General features: G+C 33.0%; 1 protein-coding gene across 2 annotated transcripts; it reads right to left on the reverse strand.

The window, feature by feature from the left end:
- Positions 1 to 383: 383 nt before the first annotated feature.
- Positions 384 to 19,632, reverse strand: LOC136989403 (uncharacterized). Of its 2 annotated transcripts, none has more exons than XM_067287526.1 (8): positions 19,283 to 19,632; positions 19,129 to 19,215; positions 16,529 to 16,667; positions 2,699 to 2,775; positions 2,438 to 2,635; positions 2,192 to 2,363; positions 2,034 to 2,116; positions 384 to 1,963 (listed from the first exon to the last, which is right to left on the reverse strand). In XM_067287526.1, exons 1-8 carry the CDS (start codon positions 19,461 to 19,463, stop codon positions 1,683 to 1,685), a joined length of 1,218 nt encoding a protein of 405 aa, XP_067143627.1. In that variant the 5' UTR covers positions 19,464 to 19,632; the 3' UTR covers positions 384 to 1,682. The 2 variants fall into 2 exon arrangements, with proteins under 2 accessions (XP_067143627.1, XP_067143626.1); XM_067287525.1 differs by having other exon boundaries at positions 19,129 to 19,218.
- Positions 19,633 to 22,442: the final 2,810 nt, after the last annotated feature.

Raw genomic sequence — 22,442 nt, forward strand, 5'->3', positions numbered from 1 at the left:
TGTGAGTTTGTAAACAGTTTTGATTTAAATTGTATATTATACTCAAATATAGTAACAAAAATTAATATGTATTTATATTATTTGGAAAGGCCTTAAATTACACTGATGAAAAAGTCTTGACAATGTAAAAAAATATTGGTGTAATCATCAATGAAATTGTATCAACTGGTATGTGGGATGTAGATACAAACATTGCACCAGACTATATCTTGCTTGTACTTAACAACTAATTATAATTGCATTGAAATATTGGCAATCAGTTTCCCATTCACATGATGTTTAGGGTGAATGGCATTCAAACCAGCCAATAGCACACTGCTGATTGCTTACACTTGGTCCGATTGCATTTACTTATTACATAGCTGAAACAATTTGATAGTCTGGTGCAATGTTTGCATTTACAACCTGTATATATCCAACAAAAATTTATTTTATCTCATAGATAGATAGAGTTAATATAAAATATATTAATAAGAAAAGAATTCCCTAAAACAATTGCAGATAAGTCTCCATATTATTATATATGGTCTCCATAAGTATTTTGGAAAACATCAAAACTAAGTCATAGTTACAAGCCATTTTTAATAATTTATTGATATGTAATTTGGTGGTGGCTGCTGTTCGGAATATTCTATTAAAATTTGAGAAGAAGGGTTAATGATTTTTAATGATAAATATTCCATTTAGAATTTTCTCATTTAACATACAACAACAAATAATTTCACCATCAGAGAAGACTTAGACAGTATTTACATTGTCTAGTTTTTATAGAATTCATGTTTTGCATATTTGATTCGATTACAAGAGGGGTTTAATATTACATATATTTCAGATTTATTTAAAGAAAAATTTTAATCAGTAAACTATATTTATATGAAATTAATTATAGCAAAGGATGATTCTAACAATTTATCATTGATTGTATATCTTGAATAATGATCAGTTTATTAACATTAAATTAGATATTTTTCCTAATGTTTAGAAAATATCATTTTGAATCTAAAAGCAGAGATAGATAATATAACTAAACAAAAATTTTCAATGTGCAGTCTAAGCTACTTTTAACTTTTCTGTAGAAAAATTACCTATAACAACTAAACAGTATTGGATATTCAATGCCGTCTTATGACAATAAAAGTAACACAGTTTTACCAAAATGAGCATTGCATAAAAAAGGAAATGTTAATTTCGTAAGTTTACACAGGTAAATTACAATGTCAGTACTATGAATGAAATTTTTGGCATAATTTTATAATTGTTAAATGTTTGGATGTGGTTTGTGGTCCATAAACATTTAACACAATCCAAACATTCACTGCCAAATGTTTTTCATATCAAACATATAGTTAACAGATAATTCTATTGAGGTATACTTTAGAATAGATTAAAATTATTGATAAAGATTATAAAGTTTTATATATTGTGTTAATATCAGTATTGTTGCAATTTCTTAAAAGATAATAATTAAAATGTGCTAATATAATCAAAAATGAAAATCATTATTAGATTGATATCTTTGTGTATTAGTTACTTAGTGTTTAAAGATCAAATTTTGTAATTGTCTTCATTATGTACATTGTTCAATGTTATTGCATTATGATCTAAAAATGTTTTAATTTATCACTGTAACTGAAAATATTAATATAATAAAGTTAGAAAAGATGATAGTATTACTATAAATATTAAAAATCGTAATTATAAATATAGTAATCCTCGTCTTCTTCATTGATGTTAACATTGTCGTCATTGTCAAATCCTGATTTCTTATATTTCTCTAGACATTGTTTAGCTAGATCATTAGTCTCTTTTTCAATATAATATAGAATCTCCCCATCCTCATCTACACAAAATTGATTTTTTCCAACAGTTTGATGGTAATTGTAATTTCCAGTATTGCCGTTGCATTCGAGCCGTGGATAATGGGCACTCATAAATTCTGTATCATATTCATCTCTGGCACAGTCTGAAAATAAATTTTTTAATAAAATTTATTTCGTGAATATTTTGGTGAATAAAGGTAAACAGAAACTTACTACAGAGCATTTCTGTCTTCATATTAGCTTTTACAGAACTATAACTTTTGAAACTTTTACCATTTCTATCTGTACAGAAACACCTATAATTTGAAATAAAATTTAATAAACTTTGAATTCACTGACAATTAAATTTCATAACATTTTTCATTACGCACTTATCAGTAAGACATTGTTTTCTTGAAAAACTTCCATCATAATCACAGTTTATATCTTTCAGACCAATCAATTCAACTCCTTTTAGAGAAAACTGGTGAGTAATTAACTGTGTTCGTTGGACTATTTCTTCACATTTTGTTAAATAATTCTTTCTATGCTTTTCAGCATCATCTGTGGTGATTATAATTAATAGTATAATGACAATTGTTCAAAAGTTATATAATTATGAATTAAAAGTTACTCACAACAAGGAAGTAAAGTGATATTTTGAATTAATGTTACTTGTCCAATATGCTTTCCCGAGATAGGATTGGAACAATAGCACACATTTCCCACACATTGCAATTCTTCGTAATTACCATTTAATGTACAGTGTTCGTGTGGTTCTGTATTCCAAGCAGTTCCAGAATTTTTCTCTTGCTCAAAAAGTGTCAAAGAGCAACCTAAATTGTAGAAAATCTAAAGTTTTAATATTGTATAATCAGTTTGAAAATGTTTAGTCTTACCACAAGTCATATTTTTATCCATTTCTTTGTTGGCTTGGCCAAATATGCGTTCTCCATTATTTTCAAAACAGAAACACCTGTCAAAAGAAATTCTACTATTTGTTTGTTTATCTAATTGTATTAAATGATTAAAGATTAGGTTTGGTTAATGACTTTTTAATATATCTTAAAAATCTATTTTAAAAAATTAAGATTTATATAATGTTATTTTGTAATAACAGGAGACTAGTTGTTTGTTATATACATGATAAAAAAAATGCTATTCAAACTAATCTGAATCCCTCTTCAAAAATTACAATGCATTGGAAAAAATAATTATATTAAATTTGAATTTAGATTTCTTAAAAATATATTATTATTATTTTTTGTTTGTTTAAAAGTTTACCAAGACATCCCATAAACTGTTGTTGTATTTATTTATTTATGTATTTAATTATGAAATTTAAAAAATGGAAATATATACAGCAAGTTTTTATTGTTATCAAAAATGGTTGTATGATTAGGATATTAACATACAGCTTCCTGGAAATTTCCTTCATATATTTGTGAGATATGCCGAGGGCCACTGGGGAGATTCCCTAATGACCACTTACGTGGCATGGGTAGGCAATACCCGATCTTGGGGTCACTGGATGGCTATACAGATTAAATTGTCGGCAGGATTGCAAGTTCTGGCCAATGTCAGGATGCTGACAGCAGTTAGGATAAAGTTAATTGAGTCCTAACTCACAAATTGTAAACAAAGTTGAGTAGGGAGGTCAATGAGCTCAACGATAGATGTCATTTGGTAGCAACAGACAAGTAGACAGGTTAATGAATAACAAAAATACAAGTTTAATATAAATGTCTAATTCTAACATCACGCAGAAATACAGGATATACATCTATAGAAAAACAGAATTTACATCTAAGGTGACACGACAAAATATTTATGCACACCATTTGTGTTCTACCTGTTATGGCTTGAGAGAGAGTTTATAAAAATACCTGAGAGAGAGACATAGTTCTCTGTTTTTGTAGAGGTTGAGACATGATTAAAAGAACATGAAACAGCAATTAGACTTAAACGAAGTGAATCACCATGGCATCAACACTGCAGTATTAAAAATTGTATAATTGATAGAAGCAATATTAAAATATTGTAAAAAGACGTATTACTAAACACTACTGCATCATAAGTCATGCAAATACAATTAATTTAAATGTTGGCAGGTGTATAGATGCATGCTGGGATGCTTTGATTGAGTATAAAAGTACTAACAATGTACAGCTTTGTATCCACTGATGAGGCCAGCAGGCAAAATGCATTTGGAAAATATAGTAAGAAATAAATACTGATCTTTGATTGTAATCTATCTCTGTACTAAATTTCTCAAAGTCGAATACAAAAGAGTAATTTTTAACTCATTTATTTCTGAAAGTATATTTTTTAGAATTATTAATTTCATTTAATCCTATTTTTCATCTTGGATGGGCTGAACATTCTCATTGGTCTGTTAACAGAGATGCCACTACAACTCATTTTGTTAGGAGTTTACAAATTAGAACAGACAAATTCCACAACTATTATGCAGGCCTTTCATGTGCCAAATTATGGAACTCTGCCATCTGTAAGACCAGGCACCATAAGTGAGTGAGTGCTCAAATATAAAGTTGATGTATCTGAATCTGAGACACATCAATCATCTTGCCCATTGCCTTAACAGAGTATGTGAAGCAATTAGGGGAGAATTTCCTTGGGTCAACAATTTCATTTTGGAAATGAAAAAGGCTTTGATTAATTGTCTTCCAAATACACTCATTGCCATAAAAATTAGTACACCAAGGAGTTGTCAGAATTGAACAAAATTGTACATTTGTGAGTGTAATGGTGATGTAAGTAAGTGATTACAGAATGAAAGCAAAAAGATCATTTATTCCAGGAAAAACTACGAATGAAAGGAGGTTCTAGTACCCTGTTGGGCCACCTATAGCATGAATACATGATGTGATATGGAAAGGCATGGAGTCATACATGTGCTATATGGTGTCCTGTGGCATCTCTGTCCACAGTTGCTGCAAGTGGACCTCTACTTCAGCCAAACTCCTAGGCTGTCCAACTTGGAGTCCCAGGCGATCCAGACATGTTTGATCGGAATCATGTAGGCCAGGGAAATGTGGTAGAGGCAGTCCTATGATACCTTTGTCGTGTGTGGTTGAACATTGTCCCATTGAAAAACAGCTCTTGGAAGCAGCCATAAAAGGCAACACATGTGGCTGCAGAATGTCACTAAGATACTGCTGAGCAACGTAAAGGCATCCAGTGATACAGCATCATTCTGCAACAGGTAAACTACAGACAGGATGTTTTTGCATGCTTTTTTTATAGGCCAAGAGGGATGCAGTTTAACATCCTCTGCTGGAATTACACAATTAGCCATCCATCATGCTATAACTCTACTCATTTCCATGTCTGCTTGAGACTTATCTTTGTGCCAAGTTTTGCAGCAATCTGATAACTCCTCCTTGGTGCACTAATTTTTATGGCAATGAGTGTATATAATACATCAATGTAGAAAGGTAACAGATTTGCCACTTCCTAAGATACCCTGTAATAACCAGATGGGTCATGTGGATTCAAGTGGCTTATTTTTATACCAAAAATTTCTCATCCGTAATAGCATTCATTGATAAACTGAGTGGAAACTCTTAAACAACTGAACTCAAGAGTCTGTTGAAACAACAAGTTATATTAAAGGAAATCTGCACTGTTCATTCAAATATGTTCCTGCATAGTTTGGTTTTCAAGCTTGAGGGAAGTAATCTATCTAATGAGCAGTGGGAAAATTTTAAACATGCCAAAAATTAGTTGGAAAATTTGCTTTAGAGAAACTAGAATACTCTCTGAGTAGAAATTTAGATATTCAAAATATAATTCCAGAGTCTATTCTGTCACAAAATCTAGACTTTTTTGTGAAAACTAAAAATGCTCTCTCATAGTTCAAAGATTTACTTTCCTCACACTGTATACAGCTGAACGTGGAGAATGTAGAATGACTGCATTTGCAAATATAATGCTTTTCTGTTTATAAACTACAAAACTGATGGATCAAATTCGGTAAGTGACTTATCGATTTGAATTTTAGGGATACCATAACTAAAACTAGAGATACCATAACAGGCAAAATACAGATATATTAGCATTAAAAATACTCAGACAGCAAGGCAAAATAAAAGGAATTTATTCGTATTTTTCAATCTAGTAAGTGTAGGCGTATAATATAAATTTTCAAGTTACACTTTCCTTTGGGGCACAGAAATTTTATTTATTTATTTACAAAGCTACTATGGCCATAAGCCTCTTCCATGTATCTGAAAGACTGTTATTAAGAATGACAAGTTAACAAACAATTGAAAACAAAAAGAAGTAAACTCAAAAACAGTTTAATGCAATTTTAAATATAAGTAAATTATTTTGCCATTTAAACCAGCATTTAAACCTCTAAGCAACAGAGCCATTACATTTGCTTATACAGTATAATGTTGCCCCCTAGCCAACAAATACAATAATAATTATCAAAAATTTAGCACCTCTGTCAGAGTTAAATCTAAGTGGTTATGATGTAACTATTAACTATGTGATCAATTGAAAAGTACAGATATTTTGTTTATTTTTTCTAAGTGTGGTATGGACATAGACAGTCTATAAAATACAGACTGTACTAAATACGGATGTATGATAACCCTAGTAAAACTGAAGAAAATTATAGATGTATACTTTCATGTGCAATCAAATGATAGTTTTGTTTATACATTTTTAGCAATAATTTCTTAGACTTTTTTCACAATAATCATTCAAATGTTTAGCCTGTTTTTTAAAAGAAAATTTGCATCTCAACAAAGTTTATTTATAGTATAAAGTACTTTCTATACCTGATGTCATAGTGATAGAATCATTAACTCCTGATTAGTGAGTGTATTTAAAGATAATAGAATACTACTTTCTAACCATTAAGTACGTATTTCATTAAAACATGCTACTTTTTAGTTTATTTTTCACAGTTGAATTACACATTAAAGATAAATTATGTAAATTAAAATTGAAAGTATTACTAAGCCAACATTAAGTTGTCAATTTAATAAAAAAATTAACTCATAACAGAATTGCATTTTTCAAGTTTTATATGTATTTGTGCATGTAAGCCATTTCTGAAAGATACCATGTAATAAAATATCTGTTGACAACTGTAGTAGTGTCACAGTGTGACAACACTTCTCCCACAGTAGCTAGTCTCTTGGACTGGCAGCACTGTTTCTCGCTGCATTTGAATTGTAACAGTCGTGCGTTTTAGACACGAATAAAACCTTTTGTTAAGGTAACGTCTTTGTCTCTTTATACTACAATTTATTCGTGTCTATAACTACTTAGATGGATAGCCTACTTAAACCTGAACGTTTTAATGTTGATCCGAACATTAGTGGTTCCTCTCAACAGTGGTCCCATTGGTACAGAACATTCGAGAACTTCGTATCATCAACGGAAATGGACAATGTGAGGAAGTTCAGTCTTCTTGTTAATTTCGTTAGTCCCTTAGTCTACACTTATATATCAGAGTGCTCTGGATTTCAGGATGCCATTAAGACTTTGACTGCCTTATATGAGAAGCCTATAAATGTAATTTTCGCTCGTCATTGCCCAATTAATCGTCGCCAACAACCCGGTGAGTCCATTGACCAGTACTATCAGAATCTTAGGACATTAAGTAAGGACTGCAACTTTACCTCTGTTTCGGCAAAAGAGTATAAAAGTGAATATGTACGTGACACTTTTATTGCAGGATTGTTATCGCCTCAGATACAACAGTGCCTTTTAGAAAGCCATACTTTAAAACTTGTAGATGCCTTATTGCAAGCCCATGCTTTAGAATCCGCCTGTGTTCAGTCCGAAAGTTTTGTCTCTAATACTAGTACAGTAAGCGCTATCCATATCTCCAATGAAAAGGAGTTGGCAGAAGAGAATTTAAATAATACCGAAGTTAATGCCTTACTCTCACACGTGTTGGCCGCTACTGAGCATAGGTGTCCTTATTGTGGCTACATGAAGCACCTTCGCAACAGATGCCCTGCCAGAAACGAAGATTGCAACAGATGCGGAAAAAGGGGACACTTTTCTAGAGTCTGTAAAAGCAAAGGGAGTAAGCCAACTGCGGCTGCTGTAACCTTGGCAACTGTTGCTCATAGCCCTTTGTTTAGAGCTACGGATAATATACAGTTAAACAACATCTTAGCTCGAGCCCTGGTGGATACTGGCAGTTCCGAAAGTTTCATAGATTATAATTTTGCATTGTGTCATCATCTCCAAATTATTCCACATTCTGCTCAAGTTTCTATGGCTACAACTGCTTTAAGTTCAGCTGTGAGGGGTCGATGCATAGTTTCTATTAACTTAAAGGGCCATACTTATCCGAACGTTTCGCTGTCGGCTTTATCTGGTCTGTGCGCTGATGTAATTTTAAGGCATGATTTCCTGGCTTTGCATACTGATGTGTCCTTCAAATTTGGTGGCTCTCATACATCATTGTTGATCTGTTCTGCAGTGCTCGCAAACGTGCCACCGGCCCATCTCTTCAAACATTTGTCTAAAGACACAAGGCCTATCACTACTAAATCTAGGTGGTTCTCTAAACCAGATCAGGATTTCATTGATGCAGAAATTAAGAGGTTGATGGCTGAGGGTATAATTGAGGAAAGCAATTCACCATGGAGGGCTCAGGTGGTGATTGTACCTGGTCCAAAGAAAAGTTTAGTTATAGACTACTCTCGCACTATTAATAAGTATACTAAGTTGGATGCATTCCCTCTCCTTAGAATTGATGACTTAATTCAAAAAATAGCCTCTTATAAAGTTTTCAGTATGATAGATTTGCGTAGAGCCTACCATCAAATTCCCATTCCGAAAGAAGATAGACATTATACGGCATTTGAAGCTTGTAACAAATTGTGGCAGTTTAAGGTGATTAGTTTTGGTCTCACAAATGGTGTTGCTGGATTTCAACGTTCTATTTCTCAGTTGATTACTAAAGAAGGTTTAGTCGACACATTTGCTTATTTGGACGATGTCACTGTCTGCAGAAGAACTCAGGAAGAACATGATCGTAATCTCACTCATTTTATGGACATGGCTCTTAAGTATAACTTAACACTCAACAAAGCGAAATGTTCATTCTCTTCTAGATCTATTTGTATACTAGGTCACCTAATTGAAGGGGGAGCTCTACGTCCAGATCCCGAGCGTCTAAAGCCCTTGCTAGAATTACCTCTACCTACAGATATTACATCTCTCTGCCGAACAGTAGGAATGCTGGCCCACTATGCCCTGTGGATAAAGGGATTTAGTGAGCAAATTCAACCTATAGTCCAGAGTAAGTTATTTCCACTCCCAACTGAGGCTGCCATGATCTTTTCAGATTTGAAAGCTGAAATATCTCGTTCTACCTTGACTCCTGTTACTGACAATGTGCCCTTTGTTGTCGAAACAGATGCTTCTGATTTCACTATTGGTGCTACGTTGTCTCAGGAAGGTAAACCTGTGGCTTTCTTCTCACGATCCTTGAATGGTAGTGAGAGAAAATACTCTAGCATAGAGAAGGAAGCATATGCTATAGTTGAGGCATTAAAGAAGTGGAGACATTTCTTAATTGGACGTCATTTTACATTAATTACTGACCAACGTTCGGTAGTTTTCATGTTTCATTCTAAATCTAATAGTAAAATTAAAAATGATAAGATTCTAAGGTGGAGATTGGAACTGTCGTGTTACAAGTTTGATATTATTTACCGTCCTGGTAGTCGAAATACCGTTGCTGATGCTCTATCAAGAATTTGCTGTGCTCTTCCTGATTTGAAGAGACTCTCTGTTCTCCACAACTCTCTCTGCCACCCAGGAGTAACTCGTTTTTATCATTGGGTGCGTAGTAAGAACTTACTATTTTCTTTCGAGGAAATAAAGAAATTAACTGCTTCTTATCCTATCTGTGCCGAATTAAAACCAAAATTTCTTGCTCCTTCAAACCACCTTATTAAAGCCACGTCCCCCTTTGAACGTTTAGACATCAACTTTAAAGGTCCTCTTCCTTCCAAGTCGAGGAACCGTTACCTTCTGACAATAATAGATGAATATTCAAGATTTCCATTTGCGTTCCCCTGTCCAGACGTCAGCAGTAGTACTGTTACTAAGTGTCTTCATCAGCTGTTTTCAATCTTTGGAGCCCCATCATATATACATTCAGATAGAGGAGCTGCATTCTTATCTCGTGAACTTCGTTCCTTCTCACATCTATTGATGTTGCTTCTAGTTTCTCCACACCTTATAATCCCCAGGGTAATGGTCTCGTCGAGCGTTACAATGGTATTATTTGGAAGACAATTTCCTTAGCTCTTCGCTCGACTAATCGAAGTATTGATCAGTGGGAAGATGTACTAGGCGATGCATTACATGCTGTTCGATCTCTCCTATGCACTGCTACAAATTCTACGCCGCATGAAAGATTTTTCAGACATCCCCGGAAGACAGGAACGGGTATTGGCCTTCCCACTTGGTTGCTATCACCAGGGACCTGTCCTATTACGTTCACATAACCGCACCAATAAATATGCCCCTCTAGTAGAGGAAGTTCAGTTATTGGAGGTTAATCCTAGGTACGCTCACATTCAGTACCCAGATGGGCGGACATCGAGTGTCCCTAAGGCACATAGCACCTAGAGATGAACCTTTGCCTGAATCCTCGAAAGATGACACAGTCTTTCCTGATATTTCAGCTCAGATTCCTGATCAAGCTAGCTCTGATGTTCAGGCAACGCCCCTTCCACCTTGCGAGAGCGATTCGTATCTTTCCCAAGTCGAAGAAAAAGATATTTTCTCAACCCCAACAGAAGTAATCAGGTCGCCTCGTCCTGCAAGGCAGCGCCGTCAGCCCAGTTATTTGAAGACTATATTATGTAATGTAAGTGGGGGAGAATGTAGTAGTGTCACAGTGTGGCAACACTTCTCCCACAGTAGCTAGTCTCTTGGACTGGCAGCACTGTTTCTCGCTGCATTTGAATTGTAACAGTCGTGCGTTTTAGACACGAATAAAACCTTTTGTTAAGGTAACGTCTTTGTCTCTTTATACTACAACATTCCCATTTAAATGATAAAAATAATGAGCATGATGGCATAAGCCTCTACCAGTAGCAACTTGATAATTTCAGTACATCTATGCAATGCAATTTATGGTTGGATTTAATTGCATTGCTTTGCTCTAGTTTGCATCTTTCATAGTAAAAATTTGAATATGATACTTTAATATAATATTTGGCAACATATCTGGAAAGAGCTTTGGGTTTTATAACATGCTGATTTTATTCACTTATCTTTCAATGTATTCTTGCAATTATTTAGTCAAATGTTGATTTAGTGCCAACCATTTATTTGCTCTTATATTAGCACTAAATTGAAGTCCCTCAAACAAGAATTACATAGAGTAATGAACTTCACTACTTACAAATTCTAATTTGAGAATTTAAAAGTTATATGATTTGATGATGATAATAGTAATAATAATATATTGCAAGCGTTAAGTAATGAGTCATTTATAGGAAAAGCAGTGCACACACATTCTTTGGTACTTTGAGAATGACACTATATCAAAGTTTGACTTTATTTTATATGCACATCATAAGAGTTTCTGCTGTGAAAATAAGTACAATTCCTGGCTCAAATACACGATTGCTCCTAATCCAAGTTAGCAAGTCATCATTTTATATACATCCTAGAAAAAAGTTTCAGACCATAAGGGTTTTTCAAACTTTTCATTAAATTTAATTGATATTCTATAAATACTGTATATTGTTGTTTAGGTATTAAAGTAACCATAAACCACATATGAAGTAAAAAGTTATTTTCATATTTAAGAAATTCAAATACAACAAATTATTGCTTGCAATTTTCCTGGAAAAAGTTTGAGACTAGGATCAAAAATTCATATTTTACAACATTCTAAAATACAAAAGACATTGTAACTTAATTTTCATACATCCATATTGTGTGTTTTCAAAATCTTCAGTAAAAATGGGATCTGGTAAGACTTAACAGATAAAGAAAAAGGCAAGATACATTCAGACACCATAGGAAATATGAATGTGCCATTGACCTACTAAAAAGATCAAAGACAGTAGTTCACAATTACCAAAAGGACCCTAACAATTATTCCAAAGCTAAACATTTCTACCAGAGATGACAGGACAATATTGAACTACATCCTCTGGTATGTCATCTAATCAGATTACAAGCTTCACTACAGCTACCTGTAACACTAAGAACAATGAGATATGTTCTACAAAAGTCTGTAAATTATGTATATATTAAAATGCAAGAACCGCTAAAATTGACGACCTTCCTTATAGAAAGTTCAGCTCCCACCTTTGCAATACATAATGCTTGCCTTTCAGATTTATAGAATCACACAGCTTTTTAGTGGTGAGAATAAATTTAACCTGGATGGTCCTGGTGTGCAATACTACTGGCATAATGTGCCACCATCATCATCCTTTATCACATTGTGTACAAGGTGAAATATCCATGATTATGTGGGTTGCTTTCACTGATCAATTAAAATTGGCAATTGCTTTTGTTTAATCTCATTCAAAGACAGTTGACTATCAAGATGTATTGGAAAATTATCTTTTATCATTAAAAGATGAAGCAATGGACAAACATTTTATTTTCCAACAGGTTAATGCTCCCATTCAAAATGCTACCTCAACAATGATAATGTTGTCTGACAATAATATGAATAATTTGCAATGGCTACCATGTAGCCTGGATTTAAATCCAATAGAAAACCTTTGGGGTAATTTGGTAAGATAGTTTATACCAATGGAAAAAATCTTAATGTTTCTGATCTTAAAAAAGCAATTGTGACAGCTTGGGATATAATTGTTCCTGAAAGACTAACAACTCCATGACCAAGTGAATGATTGATGTTACTTGGGTTAATAGTAAACAAACTTAAGTATTAAATATTGTTTTGTTTACGTTGCACTTTTATGATCCTGGTCTCAACCTTTCCCAGGAAAATTGCAAGCAATAATTTGTTGTATTTGAATTTATTAAATGTGAAAATAAGTTTTTACTTCATATTTACGGTTATTTTAATACCTAAATAACAATAAACTGTATTTACAGATCAGTTAATTTTAATGGAAAGAAACTTTTAAAGAATGGAATGATTAAAGGAATAAAATGGAAAGTTTAAAAACCAACGTGATCTCAAACTTTTTCTAGGATTGTGTGTATATGAAATAAATCTCGAGAAAAATTACAGGTAGGTCTCCTACAATGCAGTACCTTTACAATGCGTTTTCGCTCCAATGCGGTTGGAAAAATGCGGAAATTTTCTTACAACGCGGTTTAGGGTATTTAGAAACAAATCATCTTTCACATAACAGAAAAATTGCAACGGATCACATAAGTGCAGTGGAACTTGATGGAACAAGCTCAGATTTTGAAATAAGGCCAGTCAAACATTCTTGAACAACTATAATAAGTGACGACGAGGACTGAATTTGAGCATAACATTATGTTTCTTTTTGATTTTGACTTGAAATCATAATCTTTTTAGTTTTTATATGATGTTGAATTTTATTTAAGCTTTTTATGTACATAAATTTAAAAAATGATGAAAATGTTACACCATAAAAGGCAGTTTTTCTCTTTTCAGAACTGAATCCCAGTTTTTGCATTAAGTTGGTGTCTCCTATAATGCGATTTCCCACAATGCGGTATTTTCAAGGAACGTATCTACTGCGTTGTAGGAGGCCTACCTGTACTATAGTATCAATTCCTAACTGAAAAACTTTGGCTGTATTAGATATTAAAATGTAATTTTTAAGAAAGAAATTATGTATCTATAATCATTTATTTTTCAGTTAAATTAAAAATAGGATGAAAATTAACATAGGTAACATTGAGAACACTTGAGATAGAACTGGACAGAACAAATCAAAAACCTCTTACAAACATTAGTGATACCTCATGAACTATCCAGGGGGAGAATCTATGTCTGGAAGTCCTTGAAGTTTTTAAGGCAAATAAAGAGGGCACATGCATCAATGCCAAAGAGAAAAAGTAAATTTCACAAGCACGGCAAGCCTGCTATGATGCTTTCTTCTAACCACAGTCATTCGATTAGCATCCAGAAATTTTATGATGCCCTTTTTATAAATCCAAGTTTGACAAACACATTTTTCCTTTCGTTTTCAATAGTTATTTGAATATTTCATTTAAATTTTACTCCTCAACAGGTGCACGTGGTTTTTCAAAATTAGCAGATGTTCTTTGAACATTCTGTTATAGAATATGAATATTCCATCTTGGAAATGGCTATTTCCCGACTAAGATCTGCAGTTTTGACCGAAAATGTTAGAAATATAATGTACATTCTCTACTGGACTAACACTAAGGTTTGTAAGTGGTTTTTGATAAGTAACATTATTACAGTAGAGTCCTGCTAGTCCAAACTAATTGGAACCAAAACCCGTTCCCCATTTGGATTAGCCGAATAATTGAAATAATGAAGAAACAGTAAAACGGGCCTGGTTTATATAGATCCAACACCATCAATGATGTCAGCACCCCACCCTTTATTTCATCTGACTTGTACGCAATATAGTTGCCACAATAACCGACTGGAAAAAACTGCTCAAAGATCAAGCAGTTTTGTGCCTCTACTTCAGAAAAATTTGTTGAAAATCGACCAACAGCAAGGCCCTCAACGTTTGACAAGTTTGATGAAGTCTAATTCATGTGGTTCACTCGGGAAAGAGAAAGGGAACACCTCTAAGTGGCCGTCTTGTTAGCGAAAATTTCCTCTCTGCCGACCAAAATACGTTCGGATTAGTGGTGTTTGGACTAGTGGGACTCTACTGTATTTAAAACCTGTAAGTGAAATTGAGAAACTGTATGCTATTTAGAAAGAAAAACACCTTGAAATTATACTGTAGTAGTGAAAAGATACATTATCCATAGGCTGTCCCAGCTTTTGGATTTTTTAAAGTTTTGGATCTTAGTCTTATCTTCTAATTGTGTATTCACAATATATTTTTAAATTGTTATTTGTAAAGCCATTGCAGATTAAAAATGATTACACACTTGCAAAAAGGTAAAGACACTTTTTAAAAATGTATTCTTAAAAAGATGCAATATATCCTTTGAACCCCCCATATATTAAATTAATATACATCAGTAACTTCTTGGTAACACTGTCATCATCTAGCAATAGCCGACGAAAATTATGGTTGGTTGATTTTTGAAAATATACATATTTGATATAATGTATATAACAGAAATGTTTTTACAAAATCTTATCCTGTCTTTATTCTAAAACTTCTCTTTTTGAAATAAATCTTCTCTATTCTTTTGTTGTTTTTATTTTTAATTTTTCCGATATCCAAATTTTAACATTTTTTAACTGAAACACCTTAAGAAACAAAAGTGTTTAAGCTAAAGTATTTATTTTTTCATGAATTATTATTTATCATAATGTTCAGTTACAAGAACATAAGCGAGTTTATTGAGTTAATAGGCCTCAACTAAGAATATATTTATATAAATAATATATAAAAAATATATGAATTGTTAATTAATTTTCTCAATAAAACATAATTTAGGATAAAAATATTTTTAAAATAAAAGACTCAATGATGAAAGTAATATGTTACTCAATTTTAAAATAAGTATTCTCAAATTGTTGTGTTATGTTTATAAAACCGTCCTTATATTTTTATAAATATAATTCTCAATATCAGATGTAGTAGCTGTTATATATGTAATGTGAATGTATGTCTCTTTAATCCGAATAGGTAATTAATTCCGGTAGACTTTCTCACAGGTATCAGGTTAGGTACTCCTTTATTCACAAATGCATTTCATGCTTATGCAACGTCTGAGCCCCTCCTCAGTGTAATGCTAAGAAGGCAGAGCAGCACCTTTCAAATTTTTTCGTACACTTAAAACATAACTAGGAGGGTCATATAAATATAGAAACACGAGTGTGTATCGGGTGGCAATACAAAGTTTCCATAAAATTGACGATAAAATCCGTAGGTGCGCACATTTTTAAAACCAGTGCTATAGTAACAACGTGATATTTTCCGACCAGATAATTATACAATGAAAGGTATTTTTATTAAAACATGGTGTATTCTTTAAAAACGTTTGGAGTAAATTACATTTTCTTTTCTATTATCTACAGTATTACATTTGTAAACAGCATACAACAGTTAGAAAAAAGTAACCTATAATGTAACTGTTGTATGCTGTTTACAAATGTAATACTGTAGATAATAGAAAAGAAAATGTAATTTACTCCAAACGTTTTTAAAGAATACACCATGTTTTAATAAAAATACCTTTCATTGTATAATTATCTGGTCGGAAAATATCACGTTGTTACTATAGCACTGGTTTTAAAAATGTGCGCACCTACGGATTTTATCGTCAATTTTATGGAAACTTTGTATTGCCACCCGATACACACTCGTGTTTCTATATTTATATGACCCTCCTAGTTATGTTTTAAGTGTACGAAAAAATTTGAAAGGTGCTGCTCTGCCTTCTTAGCATTACACTGAGGAGGGGCTCAGACGTTGCATAAGCATGAAATGCATTTGTGAATAAAGGAGTACCTAACCTGATACCTATGAGAAAGTCTACCGGAATTAATTACCTATTCGGATTAAAGAGACATACATTCACATTACATAAATATAATTATTACCTTATTAAAAGTATAAAAACTAAATACTGTTTACTTGTGCTGCTTGCATTGCTTGGGTTTATAATATTTCCTATTGCAAGACGGAACCCACGCATCGGGTGACAGCGTCCGATCGGCTATCAAATTCTCTCTCAGTCTTGTAAGATTCCAACAATGCGAATCGTCCAAAACACCTATTAAAATAACTCAAAAGATTAATTTGAAAGATTAATACTCTGCCCGAAAAAGCACTCGTACAAACTATTAATAATATCAATTATAATAAAATAAATTCTAATAGTAAACTTCGAGAAATAATTCTTTTTAAACACCACGATTTTATGTACCGTACATCCGAGTTCTTTGTATCCTAATGCAAGATCGGTTTACAATTTTTGGTAAAAATATATCATCTAATCTTTTGATAAGCATATACTATCGCATAATAAAAACATTCGGTTAAACTGTTTTGTTTACACATCGAATCAGAAATACACAGAGAGAAATATCTCGAAACACAACCGTTTTTATTAACCAACTGTACAAGAATCTACAGTTTTACATCTATATTTTTAAACTTGATTGAACTATTATTAAAAAAAGGCATCACTGTTTGTCCACTAGCACTCTAAATCGCACTCCATCCACACATCTCTGAAACTGCATTACTTCTTTATGACAATTCAATGTATTGGCAGAATTATTTTCATAACAATTTAAAACTTTATCTTGCATTTCCTGGCAGACATCTACCGACGGTCTATTGAAGTATTTCTTCTCCACATCCTCTACTGATTTATCCAGCTTTTCTGTCAGTAGCTGTAACAAATGTACGTTTTCTTTTTCCAATTCTTGAAATGTTACGTTTCCAGAATTAACTTCAGCCCGATTGGAATGTTCTTTGCTTAACCGGGAGTCTTCCTCGCATAAATGTTCTCGGTTTTGGGCAGTCCGATGTTCGACTATTACGGGTGGAAAGGTATCGTCCGATTCCGCCGACTTGCGATCCTTTCTATCGTCACCTCCTTTTAAACGTCTCACTACGGCATCGGAAACTTGAATGATATTACCGGAGTCGTTAACTAACGTAATTCGTTTAGTACTAGTATTATTTCCCATCTCGACTTCTCCCCTTCCGTAGAGGACGACGGGACGATCGAATGTTTTATAAGAAAACGTCATCCGATCACGTGATATAAAGTTATTTTCATCCAATGAAACTTTATCTATCTCGGAAAATAACCAATCCGCCATCCATTTAAGTCACGTGATACGATTACCCAATCGTGACAGACAGGTGCATTTCGTAGTCGTGACATGGTGGTCGATACCTTTAACGTGTTTACCGAGCAATAAACGCGATATTTAGTAAAATATTACGGTATAATAAGCAAAATAAACATTTTACAAAAATTTATTTATATCGTAAGTGTGCCAAGTTTTAGGTCTAACATCACCATAACTCGTAGCAATAAATATTAAGGATAGGATGGTATGATTGTATCCTTAATATTTATTGCTAAATTGATATTAAAAACTTGTGAAATTAAATAAATTGTTACCTATACCTAAAATTAAAAATGACTTTTTAATTGAGAGGTTATAAATATATTTTATATTCTACAGAAATTATGTTTTACGCTTTTCTTCAGACAGTCTTTTAATTTCATTTGTTGATGAAAGACATCAGCATACTGAGATTATACGATAGATACCAATTTAAAATCAGTAATATAGTTGTATTCGAAAATATATGGCATTAAACATTTTTAATGTCAGGCAAAATCCAAAATCCCACAGGCACTGTCATCAATAAAATCTTGACCTATTATTTTGTGAATAGTGAGATCGTATTCATCTTCTATATTTTGGACAAATTGTTTTATAGAAGTTAAAAGAAAAATGATCCACCCTGTAAATGTTATAAATTTGGTATTGGAAAAAAGAGCTAGGGTCCGTTTCCCCAAATATTATACGAGTCATATCATCACTTTTCGTTTAATCGTAGGAAATAAATTATAGCTAGATCGATTAATGTATTATAAGAAAAAGTTATGCTAATATTGAATCATTTAATTTTTCGAGTGTTATCTATGTATAAAATTGAATATTCACAAAATAATTGTATAAAATCTTGCTTTGGGTATTTTGCAGAGGCGTGAGGTAGTCAATGAATACCAGTTAAACTTAGGAATCATACATTTTGGATTATTTGTTCTCTAAGTGAAGTTCTCTATTGTGGAAATAATCGTGTGTTCAGAAGTTTACTGCGTTAACAGTGCATCGATAATGATAAATATATACCGGTAGCTTATAAGGAATTCAAGAAAAATTTCAGAACGAATAATTTTCACAATAAAATCATTTATTTTATTAGTACTAAAAATAACAAAAACAAAAGTGAAAAGTACTGATCTATTGCACAATAACGTTATATATTCTGTTGATATTAGGTAAGAAAAGTTAATTTGTTATATATAATTGAATTCAAACAAAAGAGATTGAAATACTTGAAAAATTGCTCTAATACTTTAGAAAGAATATATGAATTATTACTTTTAATAACCTATATTTATTGATCAAAACAATAATTTTATTTTCATTAATTTTGAAACAATATTTTAACGCTACAAAATGAAATGAATAATATAATACCTGTAATCGAACATTTTCCGTTATCACATATCAATCCCGGACGACATAGACTTTTAGAAACTCCCTCCGATTCACAACTTTGTCCTTCTTCTAAAAGAATAGCGAAATTTGAGAAAAATGATCAGCAAATATTAATTTACGGACAGATTATAACCTTTGTAAGTGACACAAACGGGACAACAACCGCACACCGAACCGTTGTCTATTTTCTCAGAATCCTCACATTCTGTTTCTGGGCATACCACTCTGAGACAAAGTTCATCACAGGTCGTATTTAGTGTTCCGCAGACAGATCTTAGAAGTATAAAAACAATAAGTGTCTTTATCTCGAGCATTTTGGATAGGAGACAAGCCTTATAAGTTTCGGTGTTTGATTTTCGTACATATTTACATAATGATGTCAGCGATTACGTAACTCTTTCGATAACGTATTACTATGGCAATTGATATTATGCATTTATCAAAAAGTACAAAGTAACAAAAACACTAAAACGTTGTTATTTGTGTTTGAATTATATGAAATTTTGATTAAACATTCAATAATAGAATTTAAAAGTTTTTTTTATACAGCATTTTTCAATTATTTAACATATTTTGCGAACATCTATACATGGCATCTTTGAACGAATATTTTATATTAGGTAGCATTTATTACACTTGAAAATTTCATGTAATTTCCTTTCAAATTTATTTAGAGGAAGATACATTGATGTTAATTAACGAAGTTGTACTTTAGTTGTACAATATTAACAAATGAATTGTAAAGTAATAACTAAGAAAGACTGAACTAAAAACCTACTTTTGCCGTTCTTGAGTAAAACATTAACATTTCGTCATATTTAAATTCAAACATCGGAATAAAAATCAGCTTTACTAACCTTTCAATGCTACAGTACGCGCTGGAATCGAAAGATGTCTTAACTTCTAATATTTATGCTCACCATCTGCCCCTCGAATGATGTTCGAAAACTCCCATAAGTACAATCATTGACAATAGTTATTGTCAATAAATACTTCGTTTTCTAGAGTACTTAAGTAATTATAATCGCCTAGTTCGAATGTAAAAATTAAGCACGAGTTATGAATAATCGATATTCAAAAATATTCCAATTATAATTCTAAGAGCTTTAGTAACAGACAACAATCTTTGTTCATCATAGGTATGAGAATTTTAGCTCAAATATGATTATTTTAAATGGCAGATATGAAAAATTGCTTATTCAAGTCTGGCAACATTATTAAGCATTGGCAGAAGTCTGTAAATACGTTTGGGGATTTTTAAAATAAAATAAGACAGACCCGAGTACATTAAAATTGCCATTGTGTTAAACAGAGAAAATCACTTCACGTTTGACTGAAACGACTTTTGAAAGAAATAGTAGAATTATTAAGAACATTCTGCCGTTATTTTTGCAGCTGCGGTAAAGTACTGTTATACGAAATTTTTAAGAAAACATAGAACTGAATTTATCGTGTGGTTGATAAAACGGAGGCGTCAGCCTGAGTAGCGCAGTAGGTAGTGCGTCAGTCTGATAACCTGGAGGCCGTAAGTACGATCCTCATCTGGGACACATTTCTGTTTCTTCGTTTGAAAACTCAGACTTTTATTGGCGGTGATGTTCCTATTATCTGACTATTTTACATTAGTAAGGTAAAATTTTTTCCAGTTATTGCTGGACCTGCATACCAGCAGTTGAAATGGGACATATTGCGTCTTAGAAAAATATCCGTGCAGCGGAACGGACCGTGACGGTATTTGTGTACTTGGTCGTTGGACGAATAGTAATAATCAGGGCCGGATTTACATAGGGACATTTGGGGCCGGTGCCCAGGGCTCCCACAAAACTATGTTTAAACATAAATTTTTCCCCTATTACTGCGACAGCCTAGTGTGGCCTAATCATGAGGGCCACATAGAAAGAAAACCAAACCCGGGAAAAACCTACGAAACATCGGAAAATTTCGGGAAAAAATTTTACATAGGTATTTTTCAATTAAATTAAAATAATTAGTTTTACACAGTAAAATATATGTATGTTTACAATAACCTTATTTTTAAATGAAATTTACAACTTCCTAGTTGAAATCTAGTTGAAAGTACAGTATTTTGTGTAAATTTTCTAAATCATCAAATTTGCCTACTCTTAAAGGAGGCTCCCACCGAATTTGTGCCCGGGGCCCCTGGATTGGTAAATCCGGCCTGGTAATAACGCTCTCAGTACACGTGGACAAGAAAAAATTAATCAGCACTGCAATCGTAATAGAAAGAAACAAGAAGAGGGCATTTTGAAGTAAACACTGCGCTTAAAAAAATTTAATATAAACATTGTGCAATATCAATGTTAACAACGAATTTTCTCGCATTTTATTCCAAAAGCGGCATTTTTCTACTAACGTCACAGCTATTCCCCATTGAAAGGTTGGCAAGTATGAAAAATCTCTTTATGTGTTTCAACGCATATTGGAATGAATGAGCATCGTGGAGTTTGTTCGGTTCACTAATGCAATATAGGAAAATAAATATACACTAGTCTATATAGGCCGTTACTTGCTAGTCCAATACTCCGCAGGGCGGCTCAAATGAAATTCTCGTGTTACCAGTTGACAATGTATGCGACTGGCGCACGTGTCAGTCGTGAGTTGTTTCGTGCACGTGCGGTCGGCAGAACAGTGACAATCGTAATTAAACAAATTTTCCTTCGTAAAAAATACAATCTTGCAAATAAGTAGTATTTTGAAAATGTTTCTTTAATTTTTCTACAAATTGAAGTTTTTAACATTCTTTCGACATTTCAAAGTAAGGCCGCGACTGCACTAGCCGTAAAAGGGCCGTAAAACCCCTCACCGTAAAAGCTTTTAATCACGTGACCATGATATTTTACGCCTGAGCAGGTCGTAAAAGCTTTTACGGTGAGGGGTTTTACGGCCCTTTTACGGCTAGTGGAGTCGCGGCCTAAAATTAATAGTAAAATCAGTTTTTTATGCTACGCGGCCGATACGCAATACTCAAAATTATAATTATTTTGGTGAGTTTGCATTCTTTAATTTTACAATTGTAATCCTTTTTTTTTAAACTTTTGTCTCTAACGCATATTTTAAAATCATAGATTCCGCCATCCCGATAGGTAAACCGCCATCTTTTTCTTTCTTTCGCCGTCATTCTCAAAAACCTACAAACAGTCCTTCACCCCCGGCCGCCCCATTGTGGGCCTGGCCAAACCTATAACGGGCATGCTAATGGAGGTACTCTTAGAGCCCACAGGGTGGGAAAGAGTTTAAGAAAAACCTACAAATGAAAACGCATGCCCGTGGCG

The sequence above is a fragment of the Centruroides vittatus genome, unplaced genomic scaffold (assembly GCF_030686945.1).
Source record: "Centruroides vittatus isolate TY-2023 unplaced genomic scaffold, ASM3068694v2 scaffold_520, whole genome shotgun sequence".
NCBI classification, from domain to species: Eukaryota; Metazoa; Arthropoda; class Arachnida; order Scorpiones; family Buthidae; genus Centruroides; species Centruroides vittatus.